This window comes from Natrix helvetica (assembly GCF_964273705.1).
Source record: "Natrix helvetica genome assembly, chromosome: 1".
Lineage (NCBI taxonomy): Eukaryota > Metazoa > Chordata > Lepidosauria > Squamata > Natricidae > Natrix > Natrix helvetica.
The window spans coordinates 199710522-199736658 of NC_138548.1; the positions used below are offsets into that span (position 1 = coordinate 199710522).

The 26137-nt window shown below is 42.6% G+C and overlaps 1 protein-coding gene across 2 annotated transcripts in view; it reads left to right on the forward strand.

The window, feature by feature from the left end:
- Positions 1-26137, forward strand: part of PDE4A (phosphodiesterase 4A) — a 338473-nt gene that overhangs the window by 216600 nt on the left and 95736 nt on the right. Inside the window, exon 2 of one of the 2 annotated variants that reach the window (XM_081954840.1) lies at positions 20171-20268. The exons of the other annotated variant lie outside the window; for it this stretch is intronic. Within the exon in view, the coding sequence (XP_081810966.1) occupies positions 20171-20268 (98 nt within the window). The remainder of the gene's footprint in view (positions 1-20170; positions 20269-26137) is intronic. 2 annotated transcript variants of the gene reach the window in all.

The following is a 26137-nucleotide window of genomic DNA, read 5'->3' on the forward strand; positions in this document are numbered from 1 at the left end:
CCACAGGACTTAAAGTCGCCAAGTTTGAGAAACACTGCTCTAGAGTAACATGTTGGGTGCCATCTGATCTCAGGACCCCATCATCCAGCAACATACTGTCAATCATTTTATATTATTTATCTATGTGGGAATTAATTTCTTTCTTTTTAGTGAAGCACAGAGGTGGTTTGCCATTGCCTTCTCCCACGCAGTATGAATTGATGCCTTCTCCATTGTCACTGCTGTCCAACCTAGGTGCCTTCTTGCTTTAGCTGGACAGTCAGGATGATCTTTGTGCCTTGGGTGACCCTGCTGGGAGTAGTGTATATACCCTTGGTGTATACTTCCAATGTTCTTTGTCCATCCTCTCAAGAACAGCTACTTTACACCACAATGGGACAGCACAGCAGGATTTAGAGGGGAAGGGAATTGTAAACACAAACGTCTTAACTAACACTGTGTTATTCTTGATCTGCTGCTGATCTCTCAGAAATCCACAAGCAGATCCCTTTCTTCTTTTTGCCTAACCCTAATAAAAAAATAAAAGCTCATCAATTATATTCTGTAAGATTAGTTTTCCTGCAAACAAGCGAAGATTGTTTGGCTGCTCCTGCCCAAACTGCACATTATCTCCTCCTCCTCCTCTCCTGATATCCCCATTGACATATTTCAAATTAGAGGCTCTCATATCGATTCAGCTGGCAGACATAGCAATCTCTGTAGCTATAAAGCGCTTGTAAATTTACGAATTCTTTGTTTATCAAATTTACCACCATCACAATAAGCCAAGCTCTCTTTAGTTTACAGTAATGAAAAACATAAAAACAATCGCTAATAAAATGTGCATGATGAGAACTAAAGCCATTAAAAACACAGTAACTCGACATTGGTCAATTGTTAAGTCTCCCATCAGTTACCAAAACAGTAATGTTTAGAAGAATGGCAATTTTGGGGTCAGTCTGATTTTCAAGGAGAAGCTATTCAATAATGTAGAAGCTGCCCTTGAAAAACAGCGGGTACATAGTAAGTCTCTGTTCCATCTACATTACAGAGTGATGAAAACTTGATAAACTGATTTCCCTTGCTCACTGACTGAATTCATATAACTTGCATTAAGGTATTAGAGACATTTCTGTAATTAATTAAATATGTAAATTTGATCTGTTCAGTTTAGGTTTAGCATATGATGTAAACTAATTGCAGGTTATTTCATAAGCCATAATTAAATAAACTATGATTTATCTTGTGTAAACCCAATCTCTATTTCTCCTTCTCTGAGCCAGTGCCATAACATTACTTGTTGTGCATAAACATCTAATGCCACAACTGAAGTTCTGGATTATAGCTAATTTCAGCATGAAATCCATGATCCACTGCTACACACATAAATTGGCTTGGTTTTAATTACCATCTGTCAACCAAACTATTCCGCAAGGATGATATATATAGTATGAACATAGACAGTCATGGACATTAACAAATATGTACGGTATATTTTCTTTAGAATTCTTTAAATGGAAGGGAATTACAAAATCATTACTGTAGCAAAACATGTTCCTCTGAATTGAATTTAGACATTGAACTAACCCATGATTTGTTTTCTTTTTTGTTGCACAATCTTGCTCATACATAAACAATGCCTAAAGCAAACAAATCACCTTACACCTTAGTGTGTATACAAACATGCCACAGAAACCTTTGATAATCTGAGGCACAAGCATTGATAGGGGGGAGCGGGGAAGAATCTATACAGATTACCAACTGGAAAGTTTTCATTTTACTTATGTGGCCTTTCCCAATATGGTGTTCATCAGGTTTACTAGGGAATGCAACCACAATTCTCACAAGTGTGTATTCTGGGACTTCTAGTACAACAAACAGACCTGGAGGGAATTCTCTGCTCACTATGCTTCCAAATACTTCAGAACTGTTAAAACACCGGCAGAAATTCAGCAGGCAAAGTTGCACCACTGTGATAATGGTTAAACCTTTTGCATATCAAATAAGCATTTAATGCACAGAAGCTTTCTCCAGGAAAATAAATCATCCAATCAAGCCACTCCATTTTACTGGGTTTGAACCTAGGATTACTACCTGCTTTGAGAGTCCACGCAGTGCAGTGGTGAAGATGTTGAACCAGGACTGAGAGAACCAGGCCCACATTATCAGCATTTAGACATGGAAGCTGGCTGGGTGACCTTGAGCCAGCCAGCCTCTCTCAGCCCAGAGTACCTCACTGGGTCGCTGTTGACAGAAACAAAGAATTGTAACAAAGAAATTAACAAATTCTTGCTAACAGCCACATGTGGCCTGGTTTGTTGGTTTGTTTCCTTCAGCCCACAATTGAACTTTGATTTCTATTTAAGAGGTCTTATCAGTCTTCATTTTTGGTCATGGTTTGCAGTGTAGAATTAAGTTCTACATTAAGAAAGGAAGGAACTGAAGGCGAAAACTGCTAAAGAAAATAAAGATGGCTGCCAGTTATTATCTCTGTATTATTGTCATTCAGACTTGTGGTATCAACTGTTTTGCTTTCAGCATTTCACAGTAGTAAAATAAAAGTTACTATCTATCCCACCTAAAACTCCCTTAGTGCCTGCCAAGTCTTTGCCCCTTTACTAAAAATTATTTTAATTAAAAATATATTAAAGCTGCCAGGCTACAAAAAGGAAAGAATAAATTAGTATTATATGTATTTGCAGCAATGCCTTCGGTTCCACCAGTATGGTGAAGGTTATCCTGAGATCATTGCTTAATTTCCGACAAAGGTCTGTTTTGCAAAGGACGATGCCCACCATGGCAGCCATTTTGTGAACCGTCCTGTTTCCAAGGTGGGTTGTTTTGTGAACAGGCCCCCAACCTGCTCTGAAGGTTTCCCCGAGTCTCTGACTCAAAGCCTTTACGTACTCCTCTGTTTGGAAGGATTGCCTGCCCTACAGTTTGAAGCCACTGCTGTGCTTTTCTCAGAGATCAAAAATTATCAAATAGGTTTTTGGATAACAAGATGACTCACATGAAAGAAGAATATGTTGCACAAAAGCTTTCTGCAAGATCTAATTAAGATTTCTGGGTGTCTTAAAGATGATGTTCTGTTCTCTCATAGTGAAGCAGGAACGGATAGAAACTGAGCCAACTAGTTATCTTACCTGGCGCAAGTGGTGAGTTCCTAACCAAAGTGTCATACATGCAACACTTCTGCGCAAAAGCGTCTGGGCGGGTGGGTGGAGCCTCCCACCGCCGCTACTACCGGTTCACCCAAACCGGGCCGAACCGGGAGCAACCCACCTCTGCCTGGCACTATCACCAGTCTAACTAAATTGTGGTGCTTGTTGTCATAATTGTACACACTTTTTGTGCACAAAAAGATCTTGAGAGCATGAGATCATTTTACTCTCATCATATCTCTAATCGAGCCCACTCCAGGAATTTCCTTCAGTGACTTTCCCTGAACATTTCTGGTATCACACCTGTTGCTGTCAACTGCTGTCTGAACGTTAGTGACAGCACCATGGATTCACAATAGCAACACATGATGTCATAAAGTGGAAACAGTCGAATATTCTAGCATAAATAATACACATTCCATGCTGGAAGGGATTCTGGACTCAAGCAATCAGGTAAAAACAAAAACGGGGCAATGTAATGATTTAAAAATCTGCCTGAGAGGGTAGAGCTCAAGTGAGTAGAAAGGAAATGGAGCTGCCCTTTGCTCTCCTATTTAAGTTGGCAAGAGCTAAACACTCTGAAAGCACCCAATTCACCACAGATTTGTCTTTTCCAGAATTGCATTCATAGGCTTGGTTGGCAGAATGCACTAGGCCAAAATGGTTTATTTGCTTAAGGCGGCGTATGTAGTGTCAATCCAGCCATTATAGTTTATAAATTATATCTTATACATTTGTAGAAGTTGTTGTCCGATTCTTCATGACTCCATAAACCATAGCACATCAGGCCCCTTCTGTCCTCCACTGTCTCCCAGAGCTTGTCCAAATTCATGTTCATTGCATTGATGACACTATCTAACCACCTCATCCCCTTCTCCTTTTGCTTTCAATCTTCTCAACATCAGGGTCTTTTACAATGAGTCCTCTCTTCTCATTTGGTGGCCAAAGTACTTAACTTTCAACTTCAATACCTGACCTCCCAAGGAACAGGCAGGGTTGCTTTACTTTAGGATTGACTAATTTGGCCTCCTTGCTGTCCAAGTGATTCTCAAGAGTCTTTTCCAACAACACTATTCAAAGCCTCAATTCTTCAATGCCTAGCATTCCTTATGGTCCAATTCTCACAGCCATAGATTACTACTGGGAAAACCATAGCTTTGACTACATAGACCTTTGTCAGCAAGATGATGTCTCTGCTGTTTTAGTATACTGTCTATGTTTGCTACAGATTTCCTCCCAAGGAGCAAAGCATCTTTGCTTAAACTCAGCGAACTACGGTTTATTCACTAAACCATGGTTAAAATGTGCATAATACAACATGTGATCCAAGTCCTAATCATTCCCCTATTCTTACATTTGGGAGATTTGAGTTATGGATTTGGTATTTCTATAGTGCTTAGTCTAGAAAGCCTTTGATAAGCACTAACTGAATTTGCATACAGTTTCATGATTGCCCCAGTACTTTTGCATGGGATGGTGTTCAGAGAGACGTGTAACATACTGCACATCACAGAACACACACAAGTTTATATGAGGTCTGACCTCACCATCGCATAAGGGTCAGTAGCGGAGCTCTTCCTGTTCCCATTGTCCTTGCAGTCAAACTGAGGTCTGATCTTTTCTCATGCTGTTGCCACTTGGAACAGAGATATCAAACTCCTTCCACCTCTGGATCTACAAGCTCTGAATGTACTCGATGCTCACAGCTTGGGGGTGGGGGTCCCAGCTGTCATTTAGCTCCCAGATAAAGATCTGAAGGAGGAAACCATCCTCTTGCCCCTCTCAGTTGCAACCAGCCGTTGTGTGGCTGGCCGACCTATTGTTCTGGGAGGGCCAGGAGATCAAGCTAAGCCTTAGTGATTACTGTAGTTAAAATGACATGTCAAAGAAGGTGAATTTGGCACCAGTCCCCATGGCCAGCTCTTTCTGCCTCTGCTGTTTTAGGCTGCTGTTGCTGCTGCTGTTGGGTCATTTGTAATCAGCTGAGACTCTCTCGTGCAGGATTGCTGGATCTCTTTATTTTTGAGAAGCCTCCTTTCATTCGCTCAGGGAGTCAAAAGATAAGGCTGCCCTGTGTTATCGAACAACACAATTTTTTCCATTGAGAGGCTGGAAGAGGAAGGAGAGAGTGAGACAAGCTGGATTCAGAAGACAGCGAAGAAAAAAAAAACTCTGCCATCTGAGGCTCAAAGGCCTTCAGCTATGATTGTGCCTTCTTCTTCCTTTGAACTGAATTGAAACAAAAAAATAGAGAGAGAGAGACATGTCTGCAAATGCTCCCTCCTGTTATTGCAACTCCAACATGACTGTGACTCTCAAAAGAGAGCCTCCTGGTCCATTGAGACAAATAGGAAAGGCAGGGGAATTCCACAATGGGCTTGATCTACACACAGATGTTCCAGCTGGTCTCTTTCTGATCTGGCTGCACAATGACCCAAAGTTGGGAACCCTCCTGTGACTGGCCTGTCTGCGAACTCTGGGACTTGCAGGAACTTTGACCCAAAGACTGAGCTGGGCTATGGAGAAAAGGCAGAATTTGCTGAGTATTCCTGAGACAAATGTTACAGAGGATGACGAGGTTTTTCCGCCCAGCAATTCCAGCGACTTCAATGGAGCCCAATTGGCCGCTGGCAAACTGGATCTCTCCCACAGGTCACCCAACTCACCTCGATTCCTTAAAGTCCATTCTCCTTCCAACCTTGTGTAACTACAGCTGAGCAGAGGCATCCGGGAGTTTCATCGGAGGCTGAAAGGTGTAACAGGGTAAGGAGTTCCTTGCTGCTAGGGAGTAATGCCTTCACGTAAGGCAGGAAGCCTGGCTGCCCAGAAACTTAAGCAGAGGCTGCCCTTGCTAACATTTGGAGAGAGGAACCAGCTGGGGACTCCAGGGCCATTGATTAGACTGGGAGGTAGAAAAAAATATTCTTTAATTTTAAAAAAGCCACAGTGGCGCAGTGCTGCGGGCTACTTCTGCTGACTGCCGGCTGACTGCAATTTGGCAGTTCAAATCTCACCAGGCTCAAGGTTAACTCAGCCTTCCACCCTTCCAAGATCGGTAAAATGAGGATCCAGGTTGTTGGGGGGCAATAGACTGTAAACCGCTTAGAGAAGGCTGTAAAGCACTGTAAAGCAGTATATAAGTCTACATGCTATTGCTATTCTGGGAATATTGCAGATCACTTTTGCTATTGTTGCCAAGAAAAGTGCGTGGATAAGTCCTGGACTCAGTTCAAAGGTGCTTCGATTTGTCCGAGTCCAAAGGTCTCTTGTTATGTGTACAATAGCACACCCAAGATCTGTCTTCAAGAAACCCAAAGGCTCCACCCCTCCTCATCTCCACAAAAGCCACCCACTTGTGATTTTGGCCTCAAACTGAAATCCAGAAACTGGTATCAATATAGTTAGCTTTGGCTCAGTTAGGCCATCTTGGGGGTGGGGGTGGGGGATTGAAGGGGACGTGATTTTTATTGGCATAGATAGGTTATTTCTTGCAGTTGAACTATTTAGATAGGTTAAGAGCTGAGGAAACCACAGAGAACCAGGGAAGAGAATTCAGAGAGGGGAGTTGCATGACTTCCACTATTTCAGCTTTAAGGTTTACCACTATCCAGGCAATACAATCTGCTCAAGGGTGCACCCAGAAAGAAATGAATAGGAAAAGAAGGATAGGAGTGGTGCATTTCAAGGCGCCCATTCACTGAAGCAGGTTTCTGTCTGGTGTGCTTGGTTGCCTTCAACCTTCTGCATCTGTAGTCAGGGAAGAGCCTTTGGCATCCTTCTCTATACCTTAGAGGAGGCTGGAAGCATCTTTTAGGTATCCTGTAGTTCGACATGAGCAGAGAAGTGTTTTCCAGCGTTTTTATTACATTGCAAGTCATAATAGTCTATCCAGAAGCTTGGAATGCACGTTCCTTTAATGCTACATCTATGGACTGCTCCTTTCTCTTAAGCCAGCCCTGCATTAAGTTCTGCAATTCAGGAAGGGCACTTGGAAACAGAAAAACAAAAAACAATTACAGTGTTATTGGAAGGACACTGCCTGTATTTTTCAGATAAATGCTAACGAATGTTGGAGAGATGAGGATGGACAGATACTGATAGCCATGAAAGGACAGGGAGACTTATAGATTTCAGTCACGTCCTTCCCCAAAGCCATTTTATAGAAGTCCCGATGGGCGCAGCCTAATATGTTGCTGGAGATATTTCCAGGGGAATGAATGCTGAGAGCCAAAAAGCCTTTTGTAGAAATAACCTTTGTAGATAAATGTTGGACCTGTGGCATGCACTTAGCTACCAGAGATGCTAAATAGGGGGGAAATTTCGACTGAGGGACAAGGGGGATATCGTAAAGAAGAAGAGGTACCGTATTGCTAATGTAGTCCTGTGGGGCCATGAATGCAGCCTGTTTTGCCTGCTTTTAAGAGCCCAGTCTTTCTGTAAGATATTCCTCCAATTATACATCAACACCCCCCCAGAATGATTGAGAAAACTCTTGATCACAAGAGCCCTCTTGAATAGATAGAAACTTTGAAGCTGAGATTCATGAGGACCTTTTCCAAAGAAAAGCCACAGATCAGCCCCATCTGTATGGGACTAGAGTGACCTGCACAACATCCTTGTACAATCATTTGACAACACATAGTTTCTTTGGAGTGGGAATGGGAATGAAGTCAGTGCTATTGTCCATCAAAGGATGTGATGCTAGAACAGGAAACAGGCTTCTAATCTCAGGGACCTATTAGTAACAAGACAGAGAACTCAGATGTGGGCAATGGTTACTGTTGTCCTGGAGAGAGAGCTACATCACTTCTGACCAAAAGCATATTTATGAAAAAAAAGAGAAGGAAAAGATGACTTGCTAAAGATGATTATTCTGATTCCCCCGGCTTCTTCAAGCTTTAGGGATATTCTATTTAGTGCAGTGTCTCATGCTGAGGCACCATTAAAATAATATACTGCATTTTCCCAGAAAAGCACAAGTACAGGCCCTGAAAACATGCACTAACCAATACTGAAAAATATGCACTAACCAAGCAGAATTCCAGACTGCTATGAACTGAAAGTTAAGGAACACTTTCACTGTAATGTTTTCGGTATATCCAACCAAGCATTTTTTTAGGTCACTCAGAAATCCAGTTGTGTGTTGACACAAGTCTCTTTTTAACAGCATTTTCAGAAAGATCGTCATTATAGCAAAAAAGAGACTTGCGTGCTTCAAATGCCAGAGTTTCTGAGCCAACATTTTGGTTGCTAAGCAAGAACGTTGTTAAGTGAGTGTCACCACATTTTACATGTTGGCCACATGACTGCCACTCCCACTTGGTCACATGGCTGGCAAGCCACACCCACAAAGCAGGCCACACCTACAGAAGAGGTTCTTTAAACATTTGAAACCAGTGGTGGGTTGCAGGCGGTATGCCCCGGTACGGGGGTAACAGATCCTGCCCAGAGCATCGGGTACTGTTCCGGTACAGTGCTCCAGAGGGCCCACCTGCCTACCCGCGCTCCTTACCTTTTCGTTATGCTTTTGGCCCTTCCGCACACGCACATGTTGTGTACGGCGCCTGCGCGATGCCCCACGGAGTAGCTGGAGCGTCGCAGAGGCTTGCGGAAGCGTCATTTGATGCTAGAATGCAATGCGCGCGTGCATGTGGGTAACTCCGGGGCCGTTCCAACCATACTGGTTGGAACAGAATCCGGAACCCACCACTGTTTGAAACCCACCACTGATAGGAACCCACTGCTCAGTGCTGTCCACCAAGACGATGCCTTGCTTTCCTGAGCCAGTTTAGGAGCTCCCTCAGAGGGTGGGGGGATTGTTTATTTATTTAAATTATTAGCCAATGAACTTGGACCCCAAATGTGGTCTTACTTGCCCTTCCAGCTAGCCTGCAGCCTTCAGAAGTGGCCAGCCGAGGATGCAGCCCTTCTCCTCTTAATTAAAGGAGATGCCCAGATACCAGGCCTCTTCTGTCTGCAGATGGACGGAAGGGAGAGCTTTTTTCCTGGAAACACACAGATGGGTATTTTCTCTAAATTAGAGGGTGTGCTTGTGGGTCTTGAAGATGGAAGGATGCTCTACCTTTTCTTAAACTGCCATTCTCCTCCCCTTCCCCCTTTTAACAGAGCCGTCTCCGGATGGGGAGAAAGCCAGCCAGCTATTTCTGAAAGGCATGAATTTGTGTTTAGTGCTGGGGGCCTGGAAAGGAGACAATGGCAACGTAATACTTTTATATCAGTTTTCACAGCAGAACAGCTCAACATGTGTGTGTTGTTTGTTATGTATTTGCAGACGTGAACTTTAGATGCCATTGATGTGCCTAATCCTATTACGGGCAGTGTTTTTCATCACACCGATGCTTAAAACATGCCTTTCCTTTTCAGGTTGTATAATAGGGTCTCCTTGAGGGCAAGGGGAATGTCCCTGTGTTGTTTGCTTATTGTATTTGTAGTGTCGTCCTCAAGGCAGTAATGAAGTGTCTGAGTTACATTTTAAAAGCCAACTTTTTAGAAAAGATTATTGTTTTGAAAAGGATGTGAAAAATTGCTTGCAAATATATGCAGGAAACCCAGTGACATTTCTCTCTGTTGAAAAATAGCATCTTCGCCATTCTATAAAGAAACAATTGATCTTATGGGATTTTTTGCTTTTGACAACACAAGGACCTTGCTCTGAACTGAAATATTCTGGAAGGAAAGAGGCATTTAACCATGTTACCAGCTTCAAGAGATTATAAGGCTTTATAAGGTGCCTCCAGAGAATGCTTGATGTCCTTACCTGCTCGAGATCCTTATGTGGCTCTTCCATCTTTCTCTTCATAATGGTTTTGGATGTGGTGTGTATCTTGTGTGTGTGTGTGTGTGCAGAGAACAAAAGTAGCAGTAAAAAAAATGACAGAGTGATAGGTGTGATCTGGAATGTACAGCCTTCGTGTCAAGTTGTATCCTTAAGCTAACCTATGAATTGATGCCATTCAGTTCAACGAGACGTCCTCCTCAATCAAGGCATCAATTGAAGTTGCTGTTGACAATTACTAGGGATAAAGTTGTATTTTCCGATTTCTTTCCTCTTTGAAGCAACCGGCCTGGTATTATTATAAGTTATGTTTAGATGAAGGATGGGCAATATTTTAAGCCCTGAGCTCACTTGCAGCAATGGGTAGTCAGTCAGGGATTGCATTTGCCTGCATTGGATGGCTCCCAGAGAGCAAAGAAGCAAAAAGACCCACATTCCCCACCCCTTCCTTCCATGTTTTAGGTACCTTAAACATTGCCTCCCCCCTCCCTTCCCCATTCTTCATGCCAAAATTTTCCTCCATCAGCTAAAATGCTGGTTCATGGCAAGCAACCACTTAAAGTCTTGGGAGTTGGAGATTTTGTAGCAGCTTCCGAGAATGAGTGCTATGCATTTACATAGCCTTGTGCATCCCACAGGTTATCCTGACATGAGGTAAGGAATCAACCTATTGAGTTAGGCTGACATACACAGAGGAGCTCTATTAGTCCAAACCTCATAAGAGCCACCCACCTGAAACACCTCCTGGGTAACCCCAGGAGGTAACTGTGCCGTGCCCCCCCCTTCCCTCAGCTTTCTCCCCATTGGGCTGGGCTAGGCCTGTGCAAGAGGCATCTGAAGAGTGTCATCCCCACACCTTCTTCATGAACTAGACTGCTGACAAACATTAGTGGGTAACATCCATGGTAGTTTGCACAGGAGCAAAAAGAAAAGATTGGGAAAAAGAGAGAGAGAGAGAGAGAGAGAGAGGGAGGGAGGGAGGGAGGGAGGGAGGGAGGGAGGGGGAGAGAGAGAGAGAGAGAGAGAGAGAGAGAGAGGGAGAGAGAGAGAGCACCCCCTGCTGGTTACAGCCACGTTGTTCCATACTGATACTTCCCACCCATCCCTAGTTCCCCTGCAATCATTCATTATAAAAGGCTGAGAAATGAGCTGAATATTGAGCCAGTGGAGTTTTGGGGAAACTCCATCACACCCCCTTGCCCACTTTTTTACACCAAGGTCTTGCTAATAAGATTATAAGAGCCAATTTGGTGCAGTGGTTAAAGGCACCAGGCTAGGAACTGTGAGTTCTAATTATGCCTTAGATAGAAAGCCAGCTAGATGACCTTGGGCCAGTCATTATCTCTCAGCCCCTGGAAGGAGGCAATGGCAAATCACTTCTGAAAAAGCTTGCCAAGAAAATAGCAGGGACTAAAAATGGCTAAGAATCAAAACTGAATCAAAGTTGTGCATGCATAGGTACACACACACACACACACACATTTTACAATGTAATCTTCTTTGAGTTAAACCTAGCTGATCATTTCATTGGCACAGAATTCATTTGCAATTGTTGGGTGGTGTTTTGGTGGTCTCCTATCTTGATACTTTATTTTGTATTGTAACCGTTGTCTAATGTAGAGAAGAGCAACAAAGATGATTAGGGGACTGGAGACTAAAACATATGAAGGACAGTTGCAGGAACTGGGTATGTCTAGTTTAATAGAAAGAAGGACTAGGGGAGACATGATAGCAGTGTTCCAATATCTCAGGGGTTGCCACAAAGAAGAGGGAGTCAAACTATTCTCTAAGGCACCTGAGGGTAGAACAAGAAGCAATGGGTGGAAACTAATCAAGGAGAGAAGCAACTTAGAACTGAGGAGGAATTTCCTGACAGTTAGAACAATTAATCAGTGGAACAGAAGTTGCTTCCAGAAGTTGTGAAAGCCCCAACACTGGAAGTCTTTAAGAAGATGTTGGATAGCCATCTGTCTGAAACGGTATAGGGTTTCCTGCCTAGGCAGGGGGTTGGACTAGAAGACCTCCAAGGTCCCTTCCAACTCTACTATTGTATTATTGTATTATTGTATTGTATAATGTCAATTACCCATAGATTAACAAGGCTCAATGATGCTTACCTTTCTGAGATATATAGAACTTTTATTCGAATTTTTCAAACAATAAAAGCATCCAAAACAAAAAAAGACTAAGAAAGGAAAGAAAAAAGAAACGACTAAAAGAGAAGAAAACATAAAATTATTCCTCCCACACTTCCTTCTTCTAACTAATTTCCATCTTATTCTTTCCTCTTCTTCTATGGCTCTTTTTAATCCCCAAACTCAGAAATCATCAATTCAATCTTTTCTCCTTTCAACAAAAAGTCCATATAAAGTCGTCAGTCTTTTTAAAAAATTGGGGGGGGGGGGGACATATTTTTCTCTGACTAAAATGGTGACCTTTGCAATTTCTGCAATATCAGCCAAAATCTAATTGTCTACCGTGAGACTGTCTCAATTAAATACTGTAGAATTCCAGCCATTTTTGGAGATTCTTTTTCCAGACCTGGCCTATCTCAAAGGGCTGATGGGAGACAATGGATGTGGCTCACTATATTGTGTGAACCCAGCCCATGGCATTTCTTTAATAAATCACAGTTAAATAAGCAATGGTCCAGGACGAAATGTGAACTGAGTGATAAACACGTCACTTGACTGAAAAAACCTTTTGGTCTCACAACAGGCTGAAAGGAAGCAATTTAACTTCTTAAAAAGTGCCAATAGAAATAATAAAAATAAAAAATTAGTTAATTCTAGGTGATAAATAAGTAGAACGTTGTAGCTGCTTATAGAATGTTTTCGTTTTTAAAATGTTTATTCGTTAACAGATAACCAACCCATCATGACATTTATTATAATATAGATATAAATGATTCTAGACAAAAGTATGTTCAAACAAATATAGTTAAATGAGAATGATGGTATATTGATGGTATAAAGATTTTTGATTTAAAATGTACAATTCAATATGAATGAAATATAAAGAAGGATTGTAGTAATGCATGAAATTTAATTGTAACCAATCGACATGCTTTCTGGAAGATGTAATGAAGAATGTTTTTGTGTGTGTTTTTTGTTTAATTAAAACAATAAAAAAATTTCCTCTCAAAGCAAACAATAGCTATTCTGGGAACCGGGAGAAATTTGGGGGGTTAAAAACAAGAGATGTCCGACTGGAATCTCTTGTGGCAAACCAGCAGCATTCATGCATTGTTTACTTGTATCTAAAGTACATTCTTGTCACTTGTTTATAAGTTATCCTGAATGGCCCTAAAATGTTCAGCAGATACAGTAGTAAATTCTACTCTAAAATAATGAAATACAAAGATTAGGGATGTCCTCCAAGTGCCTAATCTGCAGGATCTTTGCGGTATGAGTCACTCCAATTTCTTGGCAATCATTTACTCCTTATGGCCACTAGGTGGCAGCAGTACCCTTTGTCCAGGATATTTGCTTTTCTTAACACATTTTCTTAGCCATTTGCTGCTCCTAAAAGCATCAGAAACAAGCAAGAGAAAGCAACTGTTTGACCAATAAGGTGTCAAGAACAGCCGGAAAGAATGTGCAGAAAAGCTGTAAGCCAGCAACAAAGAAGCTCAGCCTCCTCAGGACAATGAGGAAATGGAAGCAGTAATAAAACCAGCCATTTTTCTGAGGAAGAAGTCCATTGCCAAGCATGGCCCCCAGCTGTTGATAGTATCCTTGCGGAATTGTTGAGGCCTGTACCACCCTTGTGCCAGAAAATTAGAGACGCAAACACATGGCCACAGGATTAGAAACAATCAGTATTAATTCCATTTCCAGAGAGGTTAACTTCAAGGATTGTCCCAATTGTCCCTCACACTAGCAAGATTCTCATTAAGGTCATACAACAAAATCTGGCCCAACCCTCAAAAAGGAATTACCAGATGTTCAAGCTGGCTTGAATCAGAAGGGGTCGTGGCACTTGTGACCATATTGCAAATCTATGCTGGATCATGGAAAAATATCAAGAATATCAAAAGAACATCTGTATCTGCGTTATTGCCCATAAAAAAGCCTTTGATTACATCAACCGTGACAAATTATGGATACCCTTAGAAGACATGGGGGCACACATCTGGTCAAATTGGTGCAGTCACTGTACACAAATCAGGAAGCCCCAGGGCTCACACCATATGTTAGCAATGATTGGTTCAAGATAAGAGAAAGGAGTGCAGCAAAGGTTGCATCGTTTCATCTTTCTTATTCAAGCTGTATGCCAAAGTGGTTGTCAGGAAGCTGGAACTTGAAGAATAAAAAATCAGAATAAGGATTGGAGGAAGGAACATAAATATCTCTGATAATGCTGACAATAGAACCCTCAGAAACCAATGAAGCCCCGGAACATCTGATCAAAAGTTTGGAAGAAGAAAATGAGAAAATAGGACAGTTGCTGAACATCAAAAAGACCGATCTCATGACCGCTGGGAGGAAGAGGAATGATATCGAAATAGTAAATTGACAATAAAGAGATGAAATGCAAGCAAGAATCCAAGCAATGAATGCAATCCAGAAAAAAATGTATCATGGCATTGGGTCACAGAGCAATGGTGAGCATGAATCAAATATCTGGAAAAATCTGGCAATTTAAATGCAGATTATTTTGGGCTGTTGTGTTTCCCATAGATACCTACCTTTAGCTGCAAAAGCTGGGACCATGAAAAAAGTAGGCAGGAGGAAAATCGATTCATTCAAGATGTGGTGTTGAAGAAAGCTTCTGTGCCTTCCCCAGACAGCAAAAGGTGGCAAGCAAGTAAGCACTGAAGTGTATAAAACCAGACATATCGCTGGAAGGCAAAATCTCAACATTCTGCCTTACTTATTTTGGCCATGCTGTTCAATCAAACTCACTGGAAAAGACAGTCGTGCTTGGAATGGTCAGCAGTAAAAGGAAATGAGGCTGCCAAAAAATACGCTGGCTGGATGCCATCAAAGCCGACACCAACTAGAGCCTAAAACAACTGAAAAGAGAAAATAAAACCCCATACATCAGAAAATGTGGAGAGAACTGGCCCATAGAATCCTGAGAGCTGGACATGATTGAATGGATACCATAATCATCATTTCTTAACAAAGCTGGCCTTGGAGAGGATTTAAGGGGGAAAGGGGTACATGAATTCCTTCTCTGCCAGAGTTTCTTCACTTCTCTCTCCCCCATTAGGTCTGATACCTCTTGAAATTAAACAAAATAAAAATTGTAGTTGCTTTGCTGCAGTCTGGAAGGAATGTCTGAGCAATGGCAGACAACTTTAATCAAGCCTGGGCTGTGAAAGCTGAAAAATCCATTTCAGAAACAGCCTGGATCCTGAAATGAAGTTAATGAACTCTGTGGCTGACTGGGAACTGAACCAAGATCTGCCTAGTCCAAATCCAGCATCTTAGGATCCTAGTCAGCACGTGACTCTCTTTACTTGCTTGTTCTCTCCCTCCCTCCCTCCTCCCCCCTAAGTTGGCAGCCCTAACTGATAGACTAGAAGAGGAAAAGGGATTATCATTTTTTCTCAAAGTCCTCCTCCCACAGAACACATTGCTGTGCAACATGGATATGATGGGAGTTGCCATGCAGCTGGATGACATTTGAGTTTGGAAGAGAATGTAGTTTAAGAAACATATCTTGATTGTACACTCAGCCTTTTGCATCAGAAGAGGAAGCAGCAATGCATAAGCCTAACTTGTCTGCCCTTTATCAACTTTTCTGTTCTACAATGGGACAGGGCACCAGGGGGTGCAGGATGCCAAATTTCCCCTATATTTTGCTGGTTGTTTGGAGCTCTTAGTGGACAACCAGTTAAATATGAGCCAGCTGTATAAAGTGGCAGCCAAAAAAGCCAATGCAATCCTAAATTGCATTAACAGAAGGATACTAATACCACTCTATAAAACATTTAGTAAGACCACACCTAGAGTACTGCATCCAGTTTTGGTCACCACACTATAAAAAAGATGTTGAGAGTCTAGAAAAAGTGAAGAGAAGAGCAACCAGGATGATTAGGGGACATATGAAGAACTGTTACAGGAACTGGGCATGGCTAGTCTAGTGAAGAGAAGGACCAGGGGAGACAGCAGTGTTCCAATATTTGAGGGGCTGCCACAGAGAGGAAAGGGTCAACCTGTTTTCCAAAGCACCTGAAGGCCAGACAAGAAATAATGGATAGAAACTGACCAAGGAGAGATTCAACCTAGAAAAAGTAGAAATTTTCTGACAGTGAGAACAATCAAAGAATGGAACAGCTTTGCCTTCAGAAGTTGTGGGAGCTTCATCACTGGAGACTTTCAAGAAGAGACTGGAAATGGTGTAGGATCTCCTTGTGTGTGGGGGTGGTGGACTAGATGACCTACAAGGTCCCTTACAACTCTGTTAATCTCTAATCTCTGCAGGTTTTTGTCAGTCCGTATTAAAAGAGTTGACTTTTGAGAGTTGATTTTCTATTGGGCAATTTAGTAGAGTGGATATAGTCCTTGTATTTATTAGATGGCTTTGAGATCCTTCACTCTGCTTCCCAAAGAGTAATAATTATGGTAAGTAAGATTGGAAAACAAAATAACAGCCAGTTTAGTCACTGAAATTGGGGAACTGAGAAATTCCAGTTGGTAATTTCTGTCTCAGGGTATAATTGTTAATTGTGTTTTATTTGGAAAGCTTTGGCATCACCTGTCAGAGCTCATTAGACCATAGTTAATTTTGTGTATTTTTACTGAGGTAGCATAGCAGTTATAAGTATGAAAATATGCTAAGGTGCTGAAACTGACTTTTGTTCAAATATGGGAATGAAATCTGTGCATATATGTAGCCTTCAACATTTACCAACATAATGGAATATTTTCCTGTAGAGACTTGCATGTTTATAACAAAAGCCTTAGGACTGTTGTAGACTTCATATAGATTCCCAGGTGGTTGGCTCCTGCATGTAGTGAGCTGTTTATTGGGGGGGGGGGTGTCATTGCAAACCTCTTTTCCTCCTAGAAAATATGTTCTTAAACAAACTTTTTGGGAGGAAAACAAGCTTGCAACGACTAATTTTTTGAATAGTAATTAAAATTGATGTTTAGTCTTGGTTAGTCTGTAGTAGCAGACTATATCCATTAGAGGGCAGTACAAACTCATCTGTGTAACCAGACCTCTGGCACTTTTCCTCTTTCATTCTGTTCAAAATTTGAAATATCTTATATTAAGAGATATGGGGTTTTGGAAGTGTTTTCCTTCAGGTGTCATTTCAAAGCAAACCCTGATACTTCACCCCCTCTCTCGCACACACTCCCTCTCACACTCCCTCTCCCTCTCCCCATCTCTCTCTCTGTGTAATCCCCTCCTAAGTACCCCATCCCTGAGAATTAAAGGTTACTGCTGAATTTCAACCTTAGGAAGAAGGAAATGCTCCAAAGCAAATATTTTACAGCTCTGTAGAATTTGTAGAATGGTAAACACATCCCAGGCTTCTCTGTTGCATGTAAAAATATTTCTTAGATTTACAACTCGCTTTTCTCTAGAAGGAGAACTTTCAGGGGTATTTTGTTTTATCCCCACAACAATTTCATGGCAAGGTAGCAAGGCAGAGTCATCCAGTGACTGTCCACGGCTGGACTAGAACATGGCTCACTCCTGTCCAGTATCTTTCTTGCTATACCACATTGGCATTTTCTTCAACTACCCCTAAAACAAGGTCGGTTTACAAGTCCCGGTTATTGAAAACTTGAACCTTGCTCTGCATTAACCATGAAGAGAACTAAGTTGTGTCCTAAAGCTTAAGAGTTCCCAGATCTCGGCTCCAAATTGTACATAGGAGCAGTAGGTGGCAGCAAAGAGTATTATAGTTTGCTTTTTAACAGTTTTTCATTGAATGCATATTGTTGTGTTGTTTTATTTTTAACATTGCAAGCTGCTCAGAGTCACCTTGTAACAAGATGGGTGTCAAGAGAGAGGGAGGGGAGAGAGAGAGAGAGAGAGAGAGGATGGATGGATGGATGGATGGATGGATGGATGGATGGATGGATGGAATGAAGACGGGACCGGGACGCCTTATGCACAGTCACTCATGCGCTGGTGACGTCTCGCTTGGACTACTGTAACGCTCTCTACATGGGGCTTCCCTTGAAATGCACCCGGAGGCTACAGCTGGTCCAGAACGCAGCCGCGCGGGTAATTATGGGGAGTACTAGGTACTCCCATGTGACACCGTTCCTTCGCGAGCTGCACTGGCTTCCTGTGGTCTATCGGGTGCGTTTCAAGGTTTTGATAACAATCTTTAAAGCGCTCCATGGCTCAGGACCTAGTTACTTGCGGGATCGTATTCTGCCCCATACATCCCTGCGACCAATCCGCTCGCACAGAGAGGGCCTCCTCCAGGTGTCGTCCACTAGACAGTGTCGGGGGGCGGCGCCTAGGAGTAGAGCCTTCTCTGTGGCGGGCCCAGCCCTGTGGAATGACCTCCCTCCGGATATTAGGAATACCACTGACCTCCGCTCCTTTCGTATTAAGCTTAAGACCCACCTATTCCAAGTAGCTGGCCTGGCTCAACTTTGATTTAACCATATCGCTCCTGACGGGTTTTTAATTGGGTATTTTAATTATATTTAATTATTTAGGGGTTTTTTAAACACTGTATTTTAATTGTTTTTATTCATCAGCTGACCTCCTCCTGTGTATGTCTTGGTATATGTCTCTGTCATTTGTTTGTCTTGTACACATATTTATTTCATATGTTTTGTTGTACGCCGCCCCGAGTCCTTCGGGAGAGGGTGCGGCTAAGAAATAAATATTTATTATTATTATTATTATTATTAAGATACCTACCCTATTAGACTCTTTGCTGCCATCTGGTGCTCCTCCAAATTCCTACGCTCCAGATCTGGCAGCCCTAATAAATGTACATTTATTGATTTATTGACCATTATTTATGAAGTGGCGTAATTAAAACAATCAGAGTCTGTAGACTATGGCTGCATGCAGGCTAGTTATTTATGGCACTCTAGGGGCCTAATGGCTATGGTGTTGTGTGAGCAAAGGAGCCAGTGTACAAGATATAGAATTGTGTTTGAAACTCCTTTAGTTGGGTTAAAATCAGTGGGATTGTGGCGCTCTGGGAGGAATACTCTTTTTTAAGTCATTCCTTCCTACCATTGCTATAACAAACAAAAGAAAATGGTGAAGAAAGGGCTTTGGTCAAGAAGAAGAAAAATGAAGCGTCCTTCAGTCCCATAGCCATGCTTCAATTCAGGCGATTTATTCTAGGACTATTTCAAACTTATACAAAACACAGATGTGGGAGAAGCCACCCCCGAAACTGCTACCTTTCAGTAGTTGGTCACAGAAGAGGACAGGATTAAGCTGGGCATAATGCAAAATTACTAGTCCTGATGTTTGCTTCCCCCCTTTTTTAAATTCAGAAAGGGATGCTATATACTGTATATATACTCCTAGAATCACAGGGCTGGAAGGGACCTTGGAGGTCTTCCAGTCCAACCCCGTTCAGGCAGGAGACCCTGTACGATCCCAGGCAAATGATCTTGATGGAGCACCCACAACCCCGGGATGCAAGTCTGATTATTTGTTCCAGCTGTCATTAATATTCTCCTTAGTTCTAGGTTGAATTTCTTTTTGATTAGTTTTCTCCCATTGCTGCTGGTCTTACCCTCGGGTACTTTGGAGAAACTGACTTTTATGAGCTGACTTTTCAGCTGTTATTAGCTATTAATATTGTCTGTTAGCTGATTCTTTCAGGGGCTTCAGGGGGAGCTCTTAAAACGCCGTCTCCTGATATCCTTGTGCAGCAAGGGCTCCATATGGAGGGGCTCCTCTCCTCTGCTTCTCTTCGGGATGCTTTTCATTCTATTCCAGGACATTGTGTTTTCAATGTTAAATGTTATTTTGCAAGCCGGGCATTTTCCTACGCCTGTTTATAACCCTCACAGGTGCATACATTTAATCATGTCAGCTACAAAAAGATCTTGACATGAAGAACTGAGAGATCTTTGATCTTCTATGCATCTAGAGAGCCAGTTAATTTCGGTGCAAGAAAATGCACTTTCTCTACACTCATGAAGGCAGAACTTCATTAGGATTCCTTTTCATATTTATATAACTATCTAAACTAAAACTGTCTAACTAAAACTATCATTACCATGGTTTTTACCTGGGCAAAAGTTTCCCAGCCAATCTCACAATCCCTTTCTCCCAGCAGCAACCATTTACCCGAGAGAAGGGAGGGAATAGAAGGAAGGAAGGAAGATTTCTGATGCTCCCTGCCAGTTTCCCAAAAAGAAACTGGAAAAGCTGGTAAGAAATCAGAAGTTGCTCCTGCTCCCCATGTCTTTTTACCCACCCATGGTTATTCTGTTTCTCTGTTTGTATTGTTGGAAGAAATGTCTTTCTGGGTTCAGCTCCAAGTGGGGAAAAAGACACTGGAACATGGAGGCTGCTTGGAAAGATGGTTTAATGGTAGACAGGACCACATGGCTTGAGGTCTTGAACAGAAAAGGTGATCACATGCTTCCAGATGTTGGGTGAAGAAGAGAGAAAGAAGAAGGGGCTTGCTGGGTTTTTTATACTCTGTTCGGCCCCACCTCTCTGTTTCCTGTTCCTGTGTAAGAAATGTATTCTGATTGGTTGTCAGACTCCCATGGGGCCATGCAGGGGCAACTCTCTAGGCTGTTTTTTTTTTGAGTCCCAAGTTTGATTGAGTTTCCAGATGCCATATGGTGAGTTTCTGTGGAAGGCTAATCCTACCTTTATTATGTAAAGTAGACTAGCTCAGGCTTTAATGGCTTATTGACAAAGTAGGGGGACAGGAAGCTGCAGGGAACTACTCTGTCTTTAAAAACATGTTTCTCCCTTTTCACATCCAGAGAAATATAATATTCTGCCTTCTTAATATTTCCCAGGATATTTCAGTTTTCTAGCAGAGGGGTGGGTTTTAACTTCCTACAGTATAAAGAAATATGTCTGAAACAATAACCCAATGGGCCAAAGGCTGTCTAGTACTCTCTAACCTTCTTGATGGCTTTAGTCAGTTTCATGCATACTATGGTTGAAATACACACTTCAGCATGGATTGGACAGTCTTTGAGATGGTTCTTGCCTTGCCTTGAATGGTGATGATAGAGGAAGAATCTGATTTGGCCTAATGAGCAAAGACCACACAAATGTTCTCCCAGAAACAAGTGGAAGCAAATTTAGTCCAAGACATGTTTTTGTCAAATAGTAATTATAAACAATGAGGGACACCATGTTTTCTAATGTAGCTTAATTGTTCCTGCCCCTCCCTGCTTTTACTTTTAACAGAAAATACCCTATCTCTTGGCTATGAGACTTAAGAAAACAACTGCAGTAATATCATCATGTTATGTTCAGCTAATATATGAAATGAAGATGTTGTTTCATTCTTCCATCTCCCATGACCTATGAGGTCTCAGCCAAACAGATGCTGCTGAGGTTTCCTTTTTCCCACCCACTGCAGCTAGCTATCTTTGGAGACCACACACACCAGAAATCTCTTCAGGAAGGGCAGCCAAATTGGAGGTTTTAGATGTTGCCTTCTGCAGTCTAATGGAAACAGAAAGGAGGGGGCCTGTGCTGAGTCTTTACATTAGATACACCACGCAGTTCATTCTTCCATTCCAGGAATCTTTTATTTATTTATTTTAAATCTGCTTTTCTTGGAACATTAGTTTTTATTTTGAAACACAGAACATTATTTCTATTGATTATAGACGAATGTTTAAGAAATATGTGTGAATTCTGCAGCAAGATCTTTGAAATATCTATGGAGATTTTCAGTCATCCAGGTCATAGTTGTCCCAAAGGCGCTTTTTCAAGAGGCAACTGGACTTCCTTTGTTTTTCCTTAAAGACGTCTTGCTTCTCATCCAAGAAAGCTGCTTAGTTCTCCTGGCTGTAAGGACGAGCACATCACATAGCAAATCCTTCTGGACCACCAGAATTTCTTTGTGTAAGGCCCTTTATGGTGAAAAATATATGCAAATCAGCCCCACAAGCAAAATCAGTACCCGCAGGCATGTAATAATCGATTTCAAACATACAATACTTGAAACAGATGTTCCAGTTCCTAATTCTTCTACTCATTTTTTTAGAAGGAGAATTTGATAACATTTTTGAAGAGAAATCTGGCGCACACGTATGTATTAGCTTACTACTTTCTACCTGGGAATCTTGAAGCCAACTGTGACCTTGCAAGCAAAAATGTTGTTGTTGTTGTTGTTGTTGTGACTGGGAGATTCCCCTGATTTTATTCCTGCAACAACCAAGTAGATTGAGAAGAGTGTCTTGCCTAGTCCTCCAATTAAATCTGCGGTCAAGAGAGGATTTCCTCACATCCAGTTTTCGTGCATTTGTAGCAAACATGGAGAAGGAGGACCCACCAAGCATGGCGTCTTCACGATGTTCTAGCTAGCATCTGAAAATTACAAGCCTGTACCGGCTTTCATGGCCCTTATTCCAATCGTGTGCGTGCATCCCAACACTAGAATCCCAAGGGCTGCCACTTACAGGGGTGCTACTGTTGCCTTTAGGGTGTGAGCATTTCTCTGGCAACTTGCTAAGGCGGCCCTTTCAACTAGGAATGAGTCAGAGAGGCCATTTGACCTTGTTGCTTGTTCTCTAACGATAACGCAGAGATCTATTGGCAAGTCCTAAACCAATCCAGTATTCTGGTATTATGGCTGAACTATCTGAAATGGAAACCACGGGTTTGTTTTGTTTGTTTTCTACACTGCCCGGTCTCACCGGAATGAGTCTTGACATGTGCTTAGGCTGGCCTCTGACCTTTTACGGAGAGTGGGGGGAATGAGGCATGGCTTAAAACTTGGTTCATCCAAGGTCAAGGGACGGCTGCCACTATACCTCACTGTGACCTAGAAAGGGTTTCTTCTTTCTGCCAAAAGATGACGGGGAATTCCAGAAAGGTTGAGCAATTTAAGAGAACTTACAGTTCCCCTCTACCTGATGTTATCAGGGCTGTTGAGCGCAGTGGCAAGGTAAGAGACCCGGTGCTTTAGGCCAGCCGTGAGCTGATTCTCTACCCTCCTACTCACTCATTCCAAGACCCATGTAACCTGCTGTGGGCCGAAGCTTCAGTGGGGGTGGATTAAGGGGCCAGAGGTTTTGTAGGTTTTTAAGGGAGATAATTATGTTGCACAATGAAAGGAAGTGACTCGCTAAGGTTCACAAAGTGACTCAGGGGCAAAGCCAGGAAGTAGAGATAATGCTGATGAGCATTGCGGTGTGTGTGTGTCTGTGTGTGTGTGTTGGGTTGCTTTCGTTTTTTGTTCTTAGAATCAGGAAACAAGTTTCACTCTCAGTGACATTTGACCCTGAGTTTAGGGTTAGGTAAGCCCTAACATAGATAACGTTAGATAAAGGATATCTATAATCAACACGCATTACGAATTTGGAGAGCTCGGAAAGAGTCCCCTCTGATCACCCCCCCACCCCCCCGCTGTCCCGTTTCCTTGTGCCACCCCCTCCCCTCAGCCTCAGGAAGCGCCACAAATTATTGCCTTAGACCTGGGCCCGCATTCCCCCACCCCGCCCTGCCTTCTCCTTTTATGAGGTTTGAGAAATCCCGGATGAGGAGGAATCTCAATCTGCAAGTTTTCAGCTTGCAGGGATGGGGCTTCAAGGCTTTTTCCACAGAGGGTACAAATTAAGCGGCTTGCATACTTTCACCCACACAGTCCGGCTAAGCCAAGCCGAGGGCACTTCCTGTCTTTCGGGGGGCCAAGTCAGCTCTGAGCATAGAGACACCCAGCCTCTAAGCCAGCCCACCCAGGTTGTCTCTCTCTGGCAGGAGTTGCAGGATGGACTAGGGGGCCCTATCCCAGCAATGGGAGCTCATGAGTTGGGTTGCTACATCCTTGGTTTGCCTCTTTTTGTTAGCAAGCCTGCAATCTGGATGCACAAAGTAGTAAGAAATAGAAGCCAGTAAAAATGATGCCTGCAGGGCAGCCGAGTAAAACGGTGCTAAGCAGAAAGTGGCAGCAGCAGCAGCAGCGTGCTTTAAGTGAGAGCAGCCAGTGTCCTGCTGACACATAATTCTGTATAGGGAGAAGCAGAGACATCAGTGCCATAGGTTGAGGAAACAGGCTTCCCCCATGCATCAAATGAGTTTCATTGAGAGTCAGCACAAGGTAACAGAGCAACAGACTTGGAAAGGACCTTGGAGGTCTCCCAGTCCAATGGCCTGCTCAAACAGGAGACCCCATATCATTTCAGACAAATGGTTGACCAGTCTCTTCTTGAAGACTTCCACTGTTGGAGCACTCACGATATCTGGAAGCAAGTTGCTCCACTGCTTGCTTGTTCTCATCTACAGGAAATTTCTCCTTGGTTCTGGGTGGGATCTCTCTTTAATGATCTTCCATCTGCTACTTCTTGTTCTGCCTTCTGGTGCTTTGGAAAATAGGTTGACACACACACACCCTCCACTTTTTGACAACCCCTCACATATTGGAAGACTGCTATCCTGTCACCCCTAGTCCTCCTCTTTGTTCGACTGGAAAATACCCAGTTCCTGCAACGTTCATCATGCAATTCGGCCTCCAGTCCCCTCATCTAGAACACAGATAGTCCTCGACTTACAATAGCTCATTTAGTGACGGTTTGAATAGGTTCATTTAGTAACTATTAGAAAAGTGGTACGTGACCATTTTTCACACTTTCAAGTCCTCACCTTTTTCCGATCTTCTGACAAGGAAAACCGATGGGGGTGCCACACTCACTTTACAATTGTCTAACTAACTTAACCGCCGTGATTCCCTCAACAGCTGTGGCGAGAAAGGTCATAAAATGGAGCAAAACTCGCTTAACAACCATCTCGCTTAGCAACAGAAATTTTGGGTTCAATTGTGGTTGTAGGTTGAGGACTACCTGTAGGACCATGACGAGCTGTCTTTGTAGAATGGGGGTGGAGGTGGTTACCAAGTCCAACTAGCAACATTTGAAGGTCCACCCAGTAGCTGAAAGGCTGTTATCTGTGGCCAGCCATATATTTTCAGAAAACCTAAAGAGAAGGTGAAGATCTCCAGCTTCTGTTCCTGAATTAAACTTACAGTTAGGGACATGAGGGTCTCCAGCCTCTCTCACTCGGTCATGCTTCCTGAACAGGCATTATTTGTCACCGTTGGATGATTGATGCCCGAGACACCCTCCTCCTTCCCTCCGACTATACAGAGTGGGGGGGGGGGTGTTTCTGGTTAGAACAAAGTGTCACTAGGATGTGATTTGACAAAGAGGAGGCAGAGAATCGAGTGTTTTTGTCCCCATGTAAGGGAAAGGTTCACCTTGTCCCAAGAGAGTGGGTAAACTCACCCTGTAAGAGCCGGTCTCATCCATTTACTCGCCTCCGCAACCAGAGGCACAGAGGGAACCTTGTGGCAGATGGATTCCTCCTGAGGAAGAACTTGGTGGTCACCCTTCAGTAAATAAGTGGGTGGGACATTAGGGAGGTATGTTTCAAAACATGAACTGGAGTATTTCGATCCTGACCCCAGGAAAATAGGAGACATTCTTTCCTTTTCTTTTTCTCTGACGCCTTTTCTTGATTCGCTGTTTTTCCCATGTGCTTTTCCTGGGTTTTACTTCATAAAGTACACGCGTAAAGCATTGTGGCAAGGAGGATTTTTCCTTTGCATCAGGATTCTGGATTACATGTGCAGTTTCATCTCTCTGCCAACAGTTGGGTGCTTATTTATAACTATTGTTTTCATTTACTGATTATGACGTATGTGATTCCATACATAGAAAGCAGCACTTCCAATTCTCAGCTGCAAGGATTGGCCATGGGCTTAAGTGGCTTTTATAGAAGAAAAATATCTGGCGGACAAGGATCTAACAATGCAAGGATTCTCCTTTTTGGAGATGGTAGAATTCAGAGTGCTAAGCCTTAATGGCACAGCTTTCCTTTTCAGCTAGACACTGCCCACAGCAATATGGCTAGTTAATGTTGGAAGCAGATTATGGGCTATGTTCTCACTCCTCTTTAATATTTGCAGACCATACTTTAAAATAAAGCCTTTTCTTATTGTCTTTGAGATAAAACTCAGTAATATTCCAAAGAATGAAACAGCAATAAAACTTGCATAATTATTGCTCTTTCAATATTCTGACTGTGCATATATATCAAAATGTAG